This window comes from Panthera onca, chromosome A3 (genome assembly GCF_046562875.1).
Source record: "Panthera onca isolate mPanOnc1 chromosome A3, mPanOnc1 haplotype 2, whole genome shotgun sequence".
Lineage (NCBI taxonomy): Eukaryota > Metazoa > Chordata > Mammalia > Carnivora > Felidae > Panthera > Panthera onca.
In genome coordinates this window covers 90,066,770-90,088,448 of record NC_138341.1, presented here as the reverse complement: position 1 = coordinate 90,088,448, position 21,679 = coordinate 90,066,770, and the positions used below count along the sequence as shown (strand labels likewise).

General features: G+C 39.9%; 1 protein-coding gene across 3 annotated transcripts in view; it reads right to left on the bottom strand.

Moving 5' to 3' along the window:
* Positions 1-21,679, bottom strand: part of NINL (ninein like) — a 175,430-nt gene that overhangs the window by 119,905 nt on the left and 33,846 nt on the right. For all 3 annotated transcript variants that reach the window (XM_060610471.3, XM_060610472.3, XM_060610473.3), the window contains exon 2: positions 5,973-6,101. In XM_060610471.3, the coding sequence (XP_060466454.3) occupies positions 5,973-6,101 (129 nt within the window). The remainder of the gene's footprint in view (positions 1-5,972; positions 6,102-21,679) is intronic.

The following is a 21,679-nucleotide window of genomic DNA, read 5'->3' as shown; positions in this document are numbered from 1 at the left end:
AACTAAGTAATCTGGAAAAAATGGACAAATTATTAGAAACTCACAAACTACCAAAACTGAAACAGGGAGAAATAGAAAAATTTGAACAGACCCATCACCAGCAAAGAAATTCAATCAGTTATCAAAAATCTCCCAACAGGGGTGCCTGGGTGGCTCAGTTGGTTAAGTGTCTGACTCTTGATTTCCGCTCAGGCCATGATCTCAGAGTTCGTGAGTTCAAGCCCAAGTGCTCTGCACTGACAGCAGAGCCTGCTTGAGATTCTCTCTCTACCTCTATCTCTGCCCCCCCCAAAATAAATAAATAAAATCAACTCAAAGAAAAAAAAAAAAAAGAAGAAGAAGAAGGTGCACCTGGGTGGCTCAATTGGTTAAGTGTCCGACTCTTGATTTCAGCTCAGGTCATGAATTCATGGATCATGGTATCGAGCCCCATGTCAGGCTCTGTACTGACAGTGAAGTCTGCTTGAGATTCTCTCTTTCCCTCTCTCTCTGCCCCTGCCCTGCTCATACATGAAACACCTTTATCTCATTCTCTTCTCTCAAAATAGATAAACTTAAAAAAAAAAAAAAGGAGTTAATACCTATTCTCACATTATTTCAAAAAAATAGAAATACAAGGAAACTTTCCAAATTCATTCTATGAAACCATAATTATCTTGATTCCAAAACCAGAAAAAGACCCCACTAAAAAGAAGAATTACAGGCCAATATCCCTGATGAACGTGGATATAAAAATTCTCAACAAGATACTAGCAAATTGAATTCAAAAGTATATTAAAAGAATTATTCACCTATTCCCCATGATCAAGTGGGATTTATTCCTGGGCTGCAGGGTTGGTTCAATATTTGCAAAACAATCAATGTGATACACCACATTTAATAAAGGAAAGGATAAGAATCATATGATCCTGTAAATACCTGCAGAAAAAGCATTTGACAAAATACAGCATCCTTTCTTGATAAAAACCCTCAACAAAGTAGGGATAGATGGAACATACCGCAACATTATAAAGGCCATATATGAAAGACCCACAGCTAATATCATCCTCAATGGAGAAAACTGCGAGCCTTTCCCCTACAGTCAGGAAAAAGACAAGGATGTCCACTCTCACCATTACTATTTACCATAGTACTGGAAGTCTTAGTCTCAGCAATAAGACAACAACAACAACAAAAAAAAAAAAAAAAAAAAAAAAAGAAAAGAAAAGAAAAGAAAGAAAATAAAAGCCATCCAAATCAGCAAGAAAGAAGTCAAACTTTCACTATCTGCAGATGACATGATACTTCATGTAGAAAACCTGAAAAACTCCACCAAAAAATTGCTAGAATTAATACATGAATTCAGCAAAGTTACAGGAGATAAAATCAATGTATAGAAATTGGTTGCATTTCTACACACCAATAACAAAGCAGCAGAAAAAGAAATCAAGGAATCAATCCCATTTGCAAATGCATCAAAAACAATTAGATACCAGGAATAAACCTAACTAAAGAAGTAAAAGATCAATACTCTGAAAACTACAGAACACTTATGAAAGAAACTGAAGAGGATACAAAGAAATGGAAAAGCATTTCATGCTTGTGCATTGGAATAACACTGTTAAAATGTCTACACTACCCAAAGCAATCTACACATTTAATGCAATCCCTATCAAAATACCACCACCATTTTTCACAGAGCTAGAACAAAACAATCCTAAAATTTGTATGGAACCACAAAAGACCCTGAATAGCCAAAGCAATTCTGAAAAAGAAAAATATAACTGGAGGCATCACAATTCCAGATTTCAAGCTATATTACAAAGCTATAGTCATCCAGACAGTATGGTACTGGCATAAAAACAAACATGCAGATCAGTGGAAAAGGATACAGAACCCAGAAACAAACCTGCAACTATATGATCAACTCATCTTCAACAAAGCAGGAAGTAATATCCAATGGAAAAAAGACAGTCTCTTGGGACAGAAACTGTTCCCAACAGAACGAATGCTGTTGGGAAAACTGGACAGCAACATGCAGAAGAATGAAACTAGACCATTTTCTTCTACCGGACATAAAAATAAATTCAAAATGGATGAAAGACCTAAATATGAGATAGTAAACCATCAAAATCCTAGAGGAGAACACAGGCAACAACCTATTTGACCTAGGCCATAGCAGCTTCTTCCTAGACATGTCTCTAGAGGCAAACATGAACTATTAGGACCTCATCAAGATAAAAAGCTTCTGCACAGTGAAGGAAACAATCAACAAACCTAAAAGGCAACCGACAGAATGGGGAAAGATATTTGCAAATGACATATCGGATAAAGAGTTAGTATCCAAAACCTATAAGGAACTTATCAAACTCAACACCCAAAAAACAAATAACCTAGTTAAGAAATGGGCAGAAGATATGAATAGACACGTTCCAAAGGAGACATCCAGATGGCTAACAGATACATGAAAAGATGCTCAACATCACTCATTATCAGGAAAATACAAATCAAAACCACCAGGAGATAGCACCTCACACCTGTCAAAATGGCTAAAATTAACACAAGAAAAAACAGGTGTTGGTGAGGATGAGTAGAATGAGGAAGCTTCTTGCACTAATGGTGGGAATGCAAACTGGGGCAGCCACTCGGGAGAGCAGTATGGAAGTTCCTCAAGAAACTAAAAATAGAACTACCCTATGATCCAGCAATTTCACTTTTAAGTATTTACCCAAAGAACACAAAAATACAGATTTGAAGGGCTCCACATAGCCTATGTTTATAGCAGCTTTATCAACAATAGCCAGACTATGGAGAGAGCCCAAATGTCCATCAACTAATGAATAGATAAACATGATGATAATGATGGTGATGGTGATGATGATGATGATGGTGGTGTGTGTGTGTGTGTGTGTGTGTGTGTGTGTGTGTGTGTGTGTGATGGAATATTACTCAGCCATCAAAAAGAATGGAATCTTGCCATATGCAATGATTTGGATGGAGCTAGAATGTACTATGCTAAGTGAAATAACTCAAACAGAGAAAGACAAATACCGTATGATTCCACCCATATGTAGAATTTAAGAAACAAACAGATGAACATATAGAAAGGTGGGGGGAAGAGAAGAGACGGAAACAAACTACAAGAGACTCTTACTGGTAGAGCACAAACTATGGGTTGACAGAGGGAGGTGGGTGGGAGATGGGTTAGATGGGTGATGGGTATGAGGAGGACACTTATGATGAGCACTGGGTGTTGTGTATAAGTGATGGATCACTGAATTCTACTCCTGAAACCAATACTGCACTGTATGTAAACTAAAATTTAAATAGAAAAAAAAGGAAAAAAAGCACTATAAAGTATCTATCAAAGGTAAAAATAAATACTTTGTGATCTATTCTGGAAAACTATAAAACAATGGTAAAGAATGAACTGCATGGCAATGACAACATCCTGTTTGTGAATCTCACAAACATAATGAAAAGAAGCCAGACATATTGCATGATTCCATTTACATTAAATTCAAAAGCAGGAAAAATTACTCTGTGGTGTTAAAAGTTAAGATAGAGGACAGTAGAAAGGAAAAAATAAATAGGACAACATATAAGGAGGTAGTCAGTGATATTCTATTCTTTTTACTGGGATGGCGGTTATACATGTATGTTAACTCTGTGACAATTCATTATTATCTGTGCACTTTTGTTATGTAATGTTATACTTCAAGTTCAGTTAAGAGGAAAATGTTAAATGCTGGTCTGAATCCTGGCATGGCAAGTACCTGCTTTGTGGTGAATTCCCTCTTGGTGTGACAGGGCTTGAAGAAACACACTCCCCAAAAGAGTAAATAAAATAAATGGCCTAAATAAGAAATGAGAAGCCCCAGAAAGCATTTAGGAAAACAAAAGAAACCCACAAACTTTCCCCAAAGCCACTTCTACTCCCCTTCCCCAAGACAATCTCTAAAATTATACATCCAGCAGCTATGGGTCCTTTACATCCCCCAGAGTGTTTTACCTTCAGAATAGGACATGTAAGCCCCAATAACTTCATGCTGGACAAACACACTCACACCTAATTCAGCCTAAATTTGCTTCTTAAAAACACTACAGAGTAGGACACTATCCAATTAAGTGGGATAAAAGACATTTAACAAATCATGTAAAATCAAATCAGAAGCTGGTCCAGTTGGAAGAGCATGTGACTCCTGATCTTGGGGTTGTAGAGTTCATGCCCCACCTTGAGTCCCCACCTTGAGTGTAGAGATTACTCAAAAACGAACAAACTTTAAATCAAATCAAACCATATTTTAGCAGCAATCTTCATGGAGAAATAAAAAGAATAAAAATGACTGAATTGGAAATACTCTAAACTCAACAGAATGCTCTGGGCTTGTCCTTAAGCTTCCAAAAAGCTCTTCAGGAAACTGTAATAGTTGGGGATATTAAGAAGCCTGCACGTGAGGAACAGTGTATTTGGGGATCGCATCTATCAGTCCAGTCAGGCTGTTCTATCAAAATACCACAGACTAGGTAGCTTATAAACAACAAAAAACTTCTGACTTACAGTCCTGCAGGGTGGCAAGTCCAAGACCAAGGTACCAGCAGGGTCAGGTGTTGGTGAGGGCCCACTTGCTTGTTCATAGGCTGGCGCCTTCTTGCTGTGTCCTCACATGGTGGAAGGAACATGGGAGCTCTCTGGGGCCTCTTTCACATGGGCACTAATTCCATTCATGGGCTCCACCCTCATGACCTAAGCACCTCCCAAAGGCCCCACTTCCTAATACCATCAAACGTGGGAGTTAGGATTTCAACATATGAATTTGGGGAGGATACAAACATTCAGGCCACAGTAGTACCTTCCAAGCTCAACTTTAGAACTTCCCAGAGATTCCAGATAATTTCTTAAGCCATCACCATAATGTGAATTTGACTATTTTTATTAAAAAAACAAAAACAAAACTTACAACATAAAGTGGCCAAGATATTACTATGGATTGAATGTTTGTATCCCCCCCCCAAATTTATATATTAAAGCCTTAACCACCAGTGTGACGTATTTGGAGATGGGGCTTCTAAAAAAGTAATTAAGGTAAAATGGGCTCATACGGGTGAAGCACTGATCTGACAGGATTAATGTCCTTAAAAGAGACACTAGAGAGCTTGCTCTCTCCCTACAAGCATGCAAAGACAAGCCATGTGAGCACAGGGCAACAAGGAAGCTATCTGCATCCCAAGGGGAGAGGTCTCACTAGAAACCAATCCTACTGACACCTTGATCTCAGACTTCCAGTCTCCAAAACAGTGAGAAAATAAACTTGTTTGTTTGTAGTCTGTAGTACTTTGTTATGGCAGCCCAAGCAGAACTGTACAGATTTAATAGTTTTTTAAGAATGAATTTCATCTTTTATGTATGGAAGAGAATGAAGTCAAAGATTTTATTAAGAAGGATTTAGGCAACAAACATTTCCTAAGTTCCTTCTATATGTCAGGTTCTAGATGCTGCTCTCTTGAAACCAGTATTTTAGTAGCAAGATTTTGCTGCCAAGATTCCAAGGCAGAAATAAATGTAAATGAGGAGAGTGCTGAAATGCAATTTGACTTAACAAGGGCCTGGGGCACAGATGGCATTGCCAGCAGAGGGAGCATCTAGCCATGTTGGGGCAGGGGACCTGATTGGGATAACACAGATGTGGACCTTGTGGTCTCATCCAGAGACATCCAGTCTGTGCTACAGGTGAGAGAGACTGGTTGGGCATGAAAATATAGCCAATCAAGAGAAAACCTGACTTGTCAACTGGTAAGATGCTTGACTTAATCCAGGTGAATCATCATTTTAAGAAATCCAAGAAGATCTACACAGGAAAACCACCAGATAGGCAGAAACTGCTAACAGTAATGGATATCTGCAAAAATAAGACAAAATTGTATTCACAAGTATTTGGGGCTTTTTCTTTCACATGGAGCCTGTTTTTGAAATGTGTGCCTTTTACATATACCTGCCATGATGGGACTGAGTTCCAGAAATGGGTGAGTGTAACACTGCTGGGCCAGTGTCTTCTGCAGAGGCCTACACTGGAGCCGGCTGGGGTGGCAATCTGTTAGCACCACACACACCTTCGCATTATCTGTGATAGAAAGAACTTCATATAATACCACCATACCAAAATGTCAATTGTCTACCTCAGGAATTGGAGGGACAATGCAGATGACATGGAGGACAAAGGCTCCCCAGTGACCCCAGCCTTGGCAGAGCACTGATTTCTTCTTAAATTTCTGGTAGTCTTCATAATCTGACAAGGGCCAACACTCATTGCTACATTTGTCACAAGCATTTTTTTTAAAGATTCAAATTTATTAGCAAATGCTTTATAATCAGAATGAAAGCTATTCACTAATCTGCCTGGGTATAAAACTAATAACAAAAAAGTTAATAGCCTTTATTCCTATAGTCAGATAATAATCAGTTAATATAATGAAGAAAAAATCTATTTATGTTACAATAAATACACAAAAATAATCTAAAGAAATGTATTAGATCTGGACCTGGAGAGAAACAATTATCAGAAAAATCCAGAGTTGATATACGTTAGTCAGAGTATAAAGGAGAACTGGGTCCCAACTGATCCATTAAAAATATACGAACCTGAATGCCCACCTCAGCACTCATTAGAAGGAGTGACAAGCAGGGCATCACTGGGCTGAGGATGAAACCCCTGAGTGCTCTCAGAAGACAGATAATGCAGATCAAGTTTATCCTCATTACTCATTTACCTTAGACTATTCCCAATAATGTAAGCCCCTAAGTATATACATAATCATGGGTAAAACAAGAAAAATAACACATTAAAAGAAACAAAAGTCTGATCCTAAAGTTTATGGGCTTAGAATAGACACATGAAATAAAGAGAATAAGTAGAAGAAAAGAAAAGCCATTTACAGGAACCCAGGTACTACTTTGCATCAAATAACTATGTTACTTTGGAGAAAATGAAATTTGATGAAATCTGTTTTCCTCATCTTTATAATAATTTTCACATTTGTGATACTTTATGAATGATGTCATTTTGTCTGATGTATAATTATATATTCTTTATCATAAAATAAAATTGTCTTTTATTTCATTATTACATTAAAACATAATTTTCCTCAATAGTTACAAACAGAGAGGGAGGAAGGCAAACCATAAGAGAGTCTTAAATACAGAGAACTAACTGAGGGTTGATGCGGGGAGGGAGGTGGAGAGTGGGGAAATGGGTGGTAGGCATTGAGGAGGGCACTTGTTTGGATGAGCACTGAGTGTTATATGTAAGCGATGAATCACAGGAATCTATCCCCCAAACCAAGAGCACACTGTATTTAGCCAACTTGACACAAATTATATTTAAAAAAATAATAATCTTCCTCAAAAAAAAAAAAAAAAAGAAATCTGTAAAACCTGCATCAGTAAATTCCTGACAAAAGACGTTAACAAATGGAAAGGCACACCATGTTATTGCATAAGGAGGCTGACTATTTAGTATCTAGTCTCCTTCATCTACACATTTAATGTTTACCCAATAAAAATACCAATGGGGGTATTTTGGGGATATAAACAAGTTAATTCTGAGGTTCATATATACGAGAATAGCCACGATATTTCTGAAAAGGAAGAAGAGTAAGAGAGGACTAGCCTTATGAAATATTAAAACAGTTATAAAGCTGTAGTAATTTAAACAAGGTAATACTAGTGAAAGTCTAGAGAAAAAGAGTCACTGAACAAAAATAGAACAGAAAATGCCTAAAAAATAGTTCAAAATATATACAGCATATCTAGCATATGATAAAAGTGATATTGTATATCAAAGGACAAAACAATTTATCAAGAAAGTGCTGTCAAAAAAACTGATTAGCTGTATATAAGAAAATAAATTTGGATACTTATCTCATTCTTTTTAGCAAAGTAAATTCCAGAAGAACCAGAAATTTAAACCAAGAAAAACTCAACCTGTAAAAGAACTAGAATAAAATATAAATTCTGCATCATTCTTATAAGAGTGGGAAGTTTGACTACATGAAAGTTAAAATTTCTAAGAGGCAAAGAATGAAGAGTCAAAAGAGGAGCGCCTGGGTAGCTCAGTTGGTTAAGCATGCAACTCTTGATTTCACAACTCACGGTTATGAGATACAGCTCCATGTTGGGCTCTGTGTGCAGCCTGCTTGGGATTCTCTCTCCACTCTCTCTCTACCCCTCCCCCTGATCACATGCATATGTTCTCTCTCTCAAAATAAATAAACATTTAAAATAAAAAAGAATAAAGTCAGAAGATAAATGGCAAACAAACAATTTTAATGCAAATAACAGACAAAAGGCTAATTTTCTTGGAGCCTAGGTGGGGTTCAGTGCATTGGGCTCCACACTAATTGGGCTCCACACTAACAGTTGGGGGCCTACTTGGGATTCTCTCCCACTCTCTGCCCTTCCCCTGCTCACTCGCACAGGCTCTCTGTCTCTCAAAATAAATAAACTTAAAAAAAAAGGGCTAATTTACTAAATAAAGAGCTCCTAAAATCAATAATGAACAAGATTTATACCCTAAGTAACCTAGCAAAGGATCTAGATTACTTACAAATACAACAAACAGTTAGGAGATACTTAACAGTATTTACCAAAAGAGACAAGGAGACATGACTTTTCACTTATCAGATTGTATATTACTTTGTATATTACCACAGACTAAGTGCCTTAAGACAAATGAAATTTAGGGGCACCTGGGTTGCTCAGTCAGTTAAGCGGCCGACTTCAGCTCAGGTCATGATCTCATGGTTTGTGGGTTCGAGCCCCGCGTCGGGCTTTGTGCTGACAGCTCAGAGCCTGGAGCCTGCTTTGGATTCTGTGTCTCCCTCTCTCTCTGCCCTTCCCCAGCTCACACTCTGTCTCTGTCTCTCTCAAATAAAACAAAAAAACATTTAAAAAAATAAAAAATAAATGAAATTTATTTTCCCACAGTTCTGGAGGCTACACATCCAAGCTCAAGATAACAGCAGGGTTGGTTCCTTCTAAGGACTCTCTCTTTGGGACTTGCAGATAGCCTTCTTCTCCCTGTATTCTAATATGGTCTTCCCTCTATGTGTGTCTGTGTCCTTAACTCCTTTTCTTGTAAGGACACTAGTCATACTGTCTTAGAGGCCAATACATGACCTTATTTTAACTTCATTAGTTCAGTGGGGCTTCAACATATGAATTGGCACACTGTTGAAAATAGAACTCTAGGCTTTGCTGATGGAAATATAAATTGGGCCAGCCTCTACAGACAGAAGTTTATCAGTATAAAATTTAACATATATTTCATCAAAGAAGATACATGAATGGACAAAAAGCACATGAAAAGATGCTCAAGTCAAGATCTTTAGTCATTATGGAAATGAAAATGAAAATGACACTGAGATATAATAACCACTTTCTACCCACCAGAATGCCTACACTCACAAAGACAGAAAAGAAGCACTGGAGAGGATGTGCAGAAATTGGATCCCTCATACATTGCTAAGAGGTATCTAAAATGGAGCAGCTACTTTGGAAGATCATTTGGCAATCCTGCAGAAGGTTAAACATAGAGTTACTATACGACTCAGCAATTCTACTCCTAGATACATACACAAGAGAAATGAAAACATACATCTAGACAAAAACTTGCACATGAATGTTCACAGCAGCATTATTCCTAAGAGCAAACTGATGGAACTAACCCAAGTGTTGAATCATCAACTGATGGATGATAAACAAAACAAAGTACACCCACCAGCAGAATTCATCAGCAGTCAAAAAGAATGAAGTCCTGATACATGCTACAACAAAATGAACCTCAAAATCATTATGCTAAGTGAAAAAGCCAGATCCAAAAGACCACAGATTATATAATTCATTCAGATAAAATGTCCAGAATAAGTAATTCTATGGGGAAAGAAAGAAGACTAGTCTAGGCCTATAGGACGTAAGGAGTGGGTATGAGGAGAATGGGGAATTACTGTTAGAGACACAGGGTTTATTTTTGGGGTGATGTAAATGTTTTAAAATTTGATTATGACAATAATTGTGCAATCCCATAAAGAATACACTTTAAATGAGTGAACCTTACGGAATTCTCTAACAATAAAGCTGTGGAAAATTTAAAATAACAGGCAAATATCTCATAAAATATACAGAACCAGAAAGGAAATGCTAATATTCTTATTTTATAAAGAGTGTTTACAAACCACTACATTTTAAAAACAGGCAAAGGATGACAACTTATTTTAAAAAGAATACAAGTTATGGGGCACCTGGGTGGCTCAGTCGGTTAAACCTCTGACCAGCTCAGGTCATGATCTCACTGTTGTGAGTTCAAGCCCTGCATCGGGCTCTGTGCTGACAGCTCAGAGCCTGGAGCCTGCTTTTGATTCCGTGTCTCCCTCTCTCTCTGCCCCTTCCCTGCTTGAGCTCTGTCTCTCTCTCTCTCTCTGCCTCAAAAATAAAGAAACATTAAAACAAATTTTTTTTCAATATATGAAATTTATTGTCAAATTGGTTTCCATACAACACCCAGTGCTCATCCCAAAAGGTGCCCTCCTCAATACCCATCACCCACCCTCCCCTCCCTCCCACCCCCCATCAACCCTCAGTTTGTTCTCAGTTTTTAAAGTTTCTTATGCTTTGGCTCTCTCCCACTCTAACCTCTTTTTTTTTTTTCCTTCCCCTCCCCCATGGGTTTCTGTTAAGTTTCTCAGGATCCACATAAGAGTGAAAACATATGGTATCGGTCTTTCTCTCTAAGGCTTATTTCACTTAGCATCACACTCTCCAGTTCCATCCACGTTGCTACAAAGGGCCATATTTCGTTCTTTCTCATTGCCATGTAGTACTCCATTGTGTATATAAACCACAATTTCTTTATCCATTCATCAGTTGATGGACATTTAGGCTCTTTCCACAATTTGGCTATTGTTGAGAGTGCTGCTATAAACATTGGGGTACAAGTGCCCCTATGCATCAGTACTCCTGTATCCCTTGGGTAAATTCCTAGCAGTGCTATTGCTGGGTCATAGGGTAGGTCTATTTCTAATTTTCTGAGGAACCTCCACACTGTTTTCCAGAGTGGCTGCACCAATTTGCATTCCCACCAACAGTGCAAGAAGGTATCCGTTTCTCCACATCCTCTCCAGCATCTATAGTCTCCTGATTTGGTCATTTTGGCCACTCTGACTGGCGTGAGGTGATATCTGAGTGTGGTTTTGATTTGTATTTCCCTGATAAGGAGCGACATTGAGCATCTTTTCATGTGCCTGTTGGCCATCCGGATGTCTTCCTTAGAGAAGTGTCTACTCATGTTTTCTGCCCATTTCTTCACTGGGTTATTTGTTTTTCGGGTGTGGAGTTTGGTGAGCTCTCTATAGATTTTGGATACTAGCCCTTTGTCCGATATGTCATTTGCAAATATCTTTCCCCATTCTGTTGGTTGCCTTTTAGTTTTGTTGGTTGTTTCCTTTGCTGTGCAGAAGCTTTTTATCTTCATAAGGTCCCAGTAGTTCATTTTTGCTTTTAATTCCCTTGCCTTTGGAGATGTGTCGAGTAAGAGATTGCTACGGCTGAGGTCAGAGAGGTCTTTTCCTGCTTTCTCCTCTAGGGTTTTGATGGTTTCCTGTCTCACATTCAGGTCCTTTATCCATTTTGAGTTTATTTTTGTGAATGGTGTGAGAAAGTGGTCTAATTTCAACCTTCTGCATGTTGCTGTCCAATTCTCCCAGCACCATTTGCTAAAGAGACTGTCTTTTTTCCATTGGATGTTCTTTCCTGCTTTGCCAAAGATGAGTTGGCCATACGTTTGTGGGTCTAGTTCTGGGGTTTCTATTCTATTCCATTGGTCTATGTGTCTGTTTTTGTGCCAATACCATGCTGTCTTGATGATTACAGCTTTGGAGTAGAGGCTGAAGTCTGGGATTGTGATGCCTCCTGCTTTGGTCTTCTTCAAAATCACTTTGGCTATTCGGGGACTTTTGTGGTTCCATATGAATTTTAGGATTGCTTGTTCTAGCTTCGAGAAGAATGCTGGTACAATTTTGATTGGGATTGCATTGAATGTGTAGATAGCTTTGGGTAGTATTGACATTTTGACAATATTTATTCTTCCAATCCATGAGCACAGAATGTTTTTCCATTTCTTTATATCTTCTTCAATTTCCTTCATAAGCTTTCTATAGTTTTCAGCATACAGATCTTTTACATCTTTGGTTAGATTTATTCCTAGGTATTTTATGCTTCATGGTGCAATTGTGAATGGGATCAGTTTCTTTATTTGTCTTTCTGTTGCTTCATTATTAGTGTATAAGAATGCAACTGATTTCTGTACATTGATTTTGTATCCTGCAACTTTGCTGAATTCATGTATCAGTTCTAGTAGACTTTTGGTGGAGTCTATCGGATTTTCCATGTATAGTATCATGTCATCTGTAAAAAGTGAAAGCTTGACTTCATTTTGCCAATTTTGATGCCTTTGATTTCCTTTTGTTGTCTGATTGCTGATTCTAGAACTTCTAACACTATGTTAAACAACAGCGGTGAGAGTGGGCATCCCTGTCGTGTTCCTGATCTCAGGGAAAAAGTTCTCAGTTTTTCCCCATTGAGGATGATGTTAGCTGTGGGCTTTTCATAAATGGCTTTTATGATCTTTAAGTATGTTCCTTCTATCCCGACTTTCTCAAGGTTTTTATTAAGAAAGGTGCTGAATTTTGTCAAAGGCCTTTTCTGCATCAATTGACAGGATCATATGGTTCTTATCTTTTCTTTTATTAATGTGATGTATCACGTTGATTGATTTGCGAATGTTGAACCAGCCCTGCAGCCCAGGAATGAATCCCACTTGGTCATGGTGAATAATTCTTTTTATATGCTGTTGAATTCGATTTGCTAGTATCTTGTTGAGAATTTTTGCAACCATATTCATCAGGGATATTGGCCTGTAGTTCTCTTTTTTTACTGGGTCTCTGTCTGGTTTAGGAATCAAAGTAATACTGGCTTCATAGAAGGAGTCTGGAAGTTTTCCTTTCCTTTCTATTTTTTGGAATAGCTTGAGAAGGACAGGTATTATTTCTGCTTTAAACGTCTGGTAGAACTTCCCTGGGAAGCCATCTGGTCCTGGACTCTTATTTGTTGGGAGATTTTTGATAACCGATTCAATTTCTCCGCTGGTTATGGGTCTGTTCAAGCTTTCTATTTCCTCCTGATTGAGTTTTGGAAGAGTGTGGGTGTTTAGGAATTTGTCCATTTCTTCCAGGTTGTCCAGTTTGTTGGCATATAATTTTTCATAGTATTCCCTGATCATTGTTTGTATCTCTGAGGGATTGGTTGTAATCATTCCATTTTCATTCATGATTTTATCTATTTGGGTCATCTCCCTTTTCTTTTTGAGAAGCCTGGCTAGAGGTTTATCAATTCTGTTTATTTTTTCAAAAAACCAACTCTTGGGTTCGTTGATCTGCTCTACAGTTTTTTTAGATTCTATATTGTTTATTTCTGCTCTGATCTTTATTATTTCTCTTCTTCTGCTGGATTTAGACTGCCTTTGCTGTTCTGCTTCTATTTCCTTTAGGTGTGCTGTTAGATTTTGTATTTGGGATTTTTCTTGTTTCTTGAGACAGGCCTGGATTGCAATGTATTTTCCTCTCAGGACTGCCTTCGCTGCGTCCCAGAGCGTTTGGATTGTTGTATTTTCATTTTCGTTTGTTTCCATATATTTTTAAATTTCTTCTCTAATTGCCTGGTTGACCCATTCATTCTTTAGTAGGGTGTTCTTTAACCTCCATGCTTTTGGAGATTTTCCAGACTTTTCCTGTGGTTGATTTCAAGCTTCATAGCATTGTGGTCTGAAAGTATGCATGGTATAATTTCAATTCTTGTAAACTTATGAAGGGCTGTTTTGTGACCCAGTATGTGATCTATCTTGGAGAATGTTCCATGTGCACTCGAGAACAAAGTATATTCTGTTGCTTTGCGATGCAGAGTTCTAAATATATCTGTCAAGTCCATCTGATCCAATGTATCATTCAGGGCCCTTGTTTCTTTATTGACCGTGTGTCTGGATGATCTATCCATTTCTGTAAGTGGAGTGTTAAAGTCCCCTGCAATTACCACATTCTTATCAATAAGGTTGTTTATGTTTATGAGTAATTGTTTTATATATTTGGGGGCTCCTGTATTCGGCGCATAGACATAACTGTTAGCTCTTCCTGATGGATAGACCCTGTAATTATTATATAATGCCCTTCTTCATCTCTTGTTACAGCCTTTAATTTAAAGTCTAGTTTGTCTGATATAAGTATGGCTACTCCAGCTTTCTTTTGGCTTCCAGTAGCATGATAAATAGTTCTCCATCCCCTCACTCTCAATCTAAAGGTGTCCTCAGGTCTAAAATGAATCTCTTGTAGACAGCAAATAGATGGGTCTTTTTTTTTTTATCCATTCTGATACCCTATGTCTTTGGGTTGGTGCATTTAGTCATTTACATTCAGTGTTATTATAGAAAGATATGGGTTTAGAGTCATTGTGATGTCTGTATGTTTTATGCTTGTAGCATAAAAGTACCATGTCTCTGGTACTTTGTCTCACAGGATCCCCCTTAGGATCTCTTGTAGGGCTGGTTTAGTGGTGACAAATTCCTTCAGTTTTTGTTTATTTGGGAAGACCTTTATCTCTCTTTCTATTCTAAATGACAGACTTGCTGGATAAAGGATTCTCGGCTGCATATTTTACTGTTCATCACATTGAAGATCTCCTGCCATGCCTTTCTGGCCTGCCAAGTTTCAAAAGAGAGATCAGTCACGAGTCTTATAGGTCTCCCTTTATATGTTAGGGCATGTTTATCCCTTGCTGCTTTCAGAATTTTCTCTTATCCTTGTATTTTGCCAGTTTCACTATGATATGTCATGCAGAAGATCGATTCAAGTTACGTCTGAAGGGAGTTCTCTGTGCCTCTTGGATTTCAATGCCTTTTTCCTTCCCCAGTTCAGGGAAGTTCTCAGCTATTATTTTTTCAAGTACACCTTCAGCACCTTTCCCTCTCTCTTCCTCCTCTGGGATACCAATTATGCATATATTATTTCTTTTTAGTGTATCACTTAGTTCTCTAATTTTCCCCTCATACTCCTGGATTTTTTTATCTCTTTTTTTCTCAGCTTCCTCTTTTTCCATAATTTTATCTTCTAGTTCACCTATTCTCTCCTCTGCCTCTTCAATCCAAGCCGTGGCCATTTCCATTTTATTTTGCATGTCGTTTAAAGTGTTTTTCAGCTCCTCCTGACTGTTCCTTAGTCCCTTGATCTCTGTAGCAAGAGATTCTCTGCTGTCCTCTATACTGTTTTCAAGCCCAGTGATTAATTTCATGACTATTATTCTAAATTCACTTTCTGTTATATTATTTAAATCCTTTTTGATCAGTTCATTAACTGTTGTTATTTCCTGGAGATTCTTTTGAGGGGAATTCTTCCGTTTGGTCATTTTGGATAGTCCCTGGAGTGGTGTGGACCTGCAGGGCACTTCCCCTGTGCTGTGGTGTATAACTGGAGTTGGTGGGTGGGGCCACAGTCAGACCTGATGTCTGCCCCCAGCCCACCGCTGGGGCCACAGTCAGACTGGTGTGTGCCTTCTCTTCCCCTCTCCTAGGGGCAGGATTCACTGTGGGGTGGCTGGGCCCGTCTGGGCTACTTGCACACTGCCAGGCTTGTGGTGCTGGGGATCTGGCGTATTAGCTGGGGTGGGTAGGCAAGGTGCACGGGGGCAGGAGGGGCAGGCTTAGCTCGCTTCTCCTTAGGTGATCCACTTCAGGAGGGGCCCTGTGGCAGCGGGAGGGAGTCAGACCCGCTGCCAGAGGGGTGGCTCCGCAGAAGCACAGCGCTGGGTGTTAAGCAAGTTCCCTGGCAGGAACTGGTTCCCTTTGGGATTTTGGCTGGGGGATGGGCAAGGGAGATGGTGCTGGCGAGCGCCTTTGTTCCCCGCCAAACTGAGCTCTGTCGTCCCGGGGCTCAGCAACTCTCCCTCCCTTTGTCCTCCAGCCTTCCCGCTTTCCGAGCTGAGCTGTTAACTTATGACCTCCCAGATGCTAAGTCCCGCTTGCTGTTGGAACACACTCCAACCGGCCCCTCCGCTTTTGCAAGCCAGACTCGGGGCTCTGCTTGGCCAGTGGGCCGCCCCTGCGCCCCGGGTCCCTCCCACCAGTCCGTGGAGTGCACACCACCTCACAGCCCTTCCTACTCTCTTCCGTGGGCCTCTTGTCTGCGCTTGGCTCCGGAGACAACGTTCTGCTAATCCTCTGGCGGTTTTCTGGGTTATTTAGGCAGGTGTAGGTGGAATCTTTTATTTATTTATTTATTTATTTATTTACTTATTTACTTATTTATTTATTTATTTATTTATTTATTTATTTATGGGACAGAGACAGAGCATGAACGGGGGAGGGGCAGAGAGAGAGGGAGACACAGAATCGGAAACAGGCTCCAGGCTCCGAGCCATCAGCCCAGAGCCTGACGCGGGGCTCGAACTCACGGACCGCGAGATCGTGACCTGGCTGAAGTCGGACGCTTAACCGACTGCGCCACCCAGGCGCCCCGGTGTAGGTGGAATCTAAGTGATCAGCAGGACACGCGGTGAGCCCAGCATCCTCCTATGCCGCCATCTTCCCAAAATTCCCTAAAAAAATTTTTTAAATACAAGTAATAAACATCCTTAAAATGTCTATACTACCCAAAGCAATCCACACATTTAATGCAATTTCTATCAAAAATTTTCACAGACCATTTTTCACAGAGCAAGAACAAACAATCATAAAATTTGTATGGAACCACAAAAGACTCTGAATATCCAAAGCAATCCTGAAAAATAAAAACAAACTGGAAGCATCAAGATTCCAGATTTCAAGCTATATTACAAAGCTGTAGTCATCAAGATAGTATGGTACTGGCACAAAAACAGACATACATCAATGGAACAAAACAGAAAGGCCAGAAATGAACCCACAACTATATGGTCAACTCATCTTCAGCAAAACAGGAAAGAATATCTGATGGAAAAAAGACAGTCTCTTTAACAAATGGTGTTGGGAAACTGGATGGCAACATGCAAAAGAATGAACCTGGGCCACTTTCTTACACCAGACACAAAAAATAAACTCAAAATGGATGAAAGACCTAGATGTGAGACAGGAAACCAGCAAAGTCTTAGAGAAGAACACAGGCAGCAACCTCTTTGACCTCGGACAGAGCAACTTCTTATGAGACATGTCGCCAGAGGCAAGGGAAACAAAAGAAAAAATGAACTACTGAGATCTCATCAAGATAAAAAGCTTCTGCACAGTGAAGGAAACCATCAACAGAACTCAAAGGCATGGGAATAGGAGAAGATATTTGCAAATGACATACCTGAAAAAGGTATCCAAAATCTATAAAGAACTTATCAAACTCAACACCCAAAAAACAAATAACCTAAAGAAATGGGCAGAAGATATGAATAGACACTTTTCCAAAGAAGATGTCCAGATGGCTAATAGACACATGAAAAGATGCTCAACATCACTCATCATCAGGGAAATGCATATCAAAACCATGAGGAGATAGCAACACACATCTGTCAGAATGGCTAAAATGAACAACACAAGAAACAATAGGTATTGGCGAAGATGTGGAGAAAGGGTAACCCTCTTGCACTATTGGTGAGAATGTAAACTGGTACAGCCACTCTGGAGAACAGTATGGAGGTTCCTCAAGAAACTAAAAATAGAACTACCCTAAGATCCAGCAATAACACTATAAGGTATGCACCCAAAGGATACAAAAATACAGATTTGAAGGGGTATAGTCACCCTAATGTTTATAGCAGCATTATCAACAATAGCCAGACTATGGAGACAGACCAAATGTCCACTGACTAATGAATGCATAAAGAAGATACGGTGTGTGTGTGTGTGTGTGTGTGTGTGTGTGTGTGTGTGTGTAATGGAATATTACTCAGCCATCAAAAAAAGAATGAAATCTTGGGGTGCCTGGGTGGCTCAGTCAGTTAAGTGTCACGTCATGATTTCACAGCTCATGAGTTTGAGCCCCACATCAGGCTCTGTGCTGACAGCTCAGAGGCTGAAGGCTGCTTCAGATTCTGTGTCTCCGTCTCTCTCTGCCCCTTCCCTGCTCTCTCTCTCTCTCTCTCAAAAATAAACGTTACAAAAAAAAATTTTTTTTAAAGAATGAAATCTTGCCATTTGCAACAATGTGGATGGAGCTAGAGTATATCATGCTAAGCGAAATAAGTCAGAGAAAGACAAAAACCATATGATTTCACTCATATATGGAATTTAAGAAACAAAACAGATGAACATATGGGAAGAGGGGAAAAGAGACAGAGAGGGAAACAAACCGTAAGAGTCTTAAAGAGAGAGAACAAATTGAATGTTGATGGAGGGAGGTGGGTGGGGGATAGGCTAGGTGGGTGATGGGTACTTAAGGATGGTACTTGTGTGATGAGCTTTGGGTGTTGTATGTAAGTGATGAATCACTACATTCTACTCCTGAAGCCAATATTGTACTGCATGTTAACAACTAGAATTTGAATAAAAATTTGAGAAGAACAAAAAGAAAAAACAAACAAAACAAAATAAAATAAAATGGATACAAGTACCCAAAACAGGAAAATAATGCTCATCACTAATAATCAGTGTTACTTCCCCATGATGTCCTCATTGACCCCTTGGAGCAAAAATCTGCTCCTTGTTCTGTGATCCCATAGCACTGCATACACCACTGTGATGGAAAACTACATGTTTATGCATCTCTCTCCCTGGTCTGTGTACCCTTCTCAGGGAAAGCAATGACCATATCTTGTTCATTTGTACACTTTCAGTTCAGCTGCCAAACCCTGTGTTTTGTAAATATCCATGAACACATGTATGCAAACTCCTTTTACATTCTTAAACTGAAAAGTGATGTAAGGTTTTAAGAGGGTGCTTTAAACAGTCATCAATATTTCCATGTGATCGCAGCCTCTCCTTTTTTTAAAAATTATTTTTAATGTTTATTCATTTGAGAGAGAGAGAGAGAGAGAGAGAGAGAGAGAGAGAGAGAGAGAGATGGAGTATAAGCAGGTGAGGGGCAGAGAGAGGGAGACAAAGAATCCAAAGCAGGCTCCAAGCTGTCAGCATAAAGCCTGATGTGGGCTCGAATCATGAGATCATGACCTGAGCCAAAGTTGGACACTTAGCCGACTGAGCCACCCAGGCGCCTTTTCACTTAACGTTTTCACCAGTCTTGGATTCCATCTTGACTCAAATTTTCTCCTTTCTGCCAACCTCCATAGAGAGAGGGAGGTGGGGAAAAACCTGTGAGTGATTCTTTGATAAGTGTCCCTCTATATTTCAGAAGACTCCTAAGGGTGGAAGTACACCTGCCCCTGGCCTCCCCTGCTGGGCTCCTCTCTCTGACAGGAGCAACTCTCAAGGGTACACTGGCACTATTTCCATCTGGATCCACTCCTGAAGCAGAAACACCCTTCTCTTTTCCCACAGCATTCCTACTTCCTCTCTTCTTAGCTCCTGGCTGACTCTGCCTGCCCCAACCTGGGAGCCGGTTGCCCATATAGCTTTCCTCCTTCTCTTCAGACAAACATCTCAGTCCTCCCTTGGGATCACATCCCACCCAGCTAGAGGGCACCTGACCTTGCATGGCCATAGTGCACCCCACAAGCAGGGTATGCTCAGGGACAGCCTTGAGATTCATGCCAGCCCAGAGTGACTTGGACTCAGGAGTTTTGCTACAACTTCTGGGATGGCCAGGCTGGTAGGTCTTGTCATGAAGCAGCTGTGTGGCCTCAGTCAAGGTACTTAAGGTCTCTGGGCCTGGGTTTTCTGAGATCCCAAACAAGGAGGCCAAACTTCATGGCCAAAGGCACCTGCATGCTCTGAAATTCTGGTTCTCTTAGGCTTATTAGCACAATGCCTTCTGGGATCCACTTACCATTGAGTTTCAGAAGAGTCTAGAGAGTGAGGTCATTGGGATGCCAGGCAGTCTGGTTCTAGATGCAACACCACTGGAGGTGATGATCACCCCAAGTCTGTGGGACCATGGTTGATACCAGACATCTAGGAACACATCTTCCACACCCAGAATCAGGCTTTGCCACAGACACTGCCTGTCTGTCTATCTCTGGCCTTGGTCAGCTTGTGCCTGTCTCTAACTAGATTCTCAATCAATGTCTGCAGAGTCACACTTTCTCTCTCCCGCTCCTGCTTGTTGCTGGGAAAACATTTTTCTTTTACAACCACACAAAGATTGGCAGAAACTCATGCACCATTAGAAGCAAATTAATCATGTAACCAGAGGTACTGGAGGATAGTGTGTGGTGGCTAAAGAGGCCCCATCTTAAATGTCATTGGGAAAAACCCACTAATTCTTTGGAGCTCCACAATAGACATTTCCATTCAACTCAGTTTGTGTCATTCTTTCCAAACACACTGATCTATTTTTAAATTTATCTACATAGGAAAAGTCAAAATTTAGGTCAAATTCAGAACTCAAAAGATAATATTTACAAGGTTATATACCTCAGCTTGTGATACACTCACCATATGCAAATATACTTCTGAAAAAGGAAAAATTTTTAGAGCCAAAGATTGCAATAAAGTGGGTTACAAACGAATTGAAGCTTACAGAACAGTGAAAAAGAACATATAAAACATTCAATATAAAAAAAAAAAAAAACAAAACAAAAACATTCAATATAAACCTAACTGCATTCTTGTCTCTCTTCCAAATCCTTTGGCTCACATCACATTTACTTAAAGAAAAAAGGAAACTGTCCCTAACAGGTATAGAAAAGCAAATGTAGGAAGCTATCTCCCTCAAGCCTTTTCTCCTTTCCTCTACTCATGTTAAAAATCTACTGAAAGAGGGGCGCTTGGGTGGCCCAGTCGGTTAAGCAACCGATTTTTGATTTCAGCTCAGGTTATGATCTCATGGGTCTTGAGACAGAGCCCCACATTGGGCTTGTGTTGACAGCACAGAGCCTGCTTGGGACTCTCTTTCTCCTCTCTTTCTGCCCTGCCACACTCATGTCCCTGTGCTCACACCCCCGTTCACGCTCTCTTTCTCAAAATAAACAAATAAACTTAAAAAAGAAAGTCTACTGAGAGGTGCCTACATGGCTTAGTCAGTTAAGCACCTGACTCTTGCTCTCGGCTCAGGTCATGATCTTATGGTTTGTGGGGTCGGCCCCTGCATTGGGCTCTGCACTGACAATGCAGAGCCTACTTGGAATTCTCTCTCTCCCTCCCTCTCTCTCTGCCCCTCCACTGCTCATGCCCCCTCTCTCTCTTTCAAGTAAATAAATAAATTTTTAAAATCTACTGAAAGAAATATGATACATAAGCCTCTGGGTCTAACAAGCCAACTGTACCTTTATCCTATCAATCAAACACTGAGGTGGATTCCATGGCTTTTGTTCCAAGCCAGACTGGCACAATACAGACATATTGTTCCCACCATCTTCTGTGAGAATTATGGAGCAGCTATGAGGACATTATGTTTGGCAGACGCCTTCAGATTGGAGTAAACTCAGCCAGGTCTAGAAAAAACCCCTAGGGAGGCTGGGCAGCTCTTATTATGGGTAAGATGCCTCCCTGGAAAGATCCATACTCCAGGCTCTGCCCAGGAGAGAGAA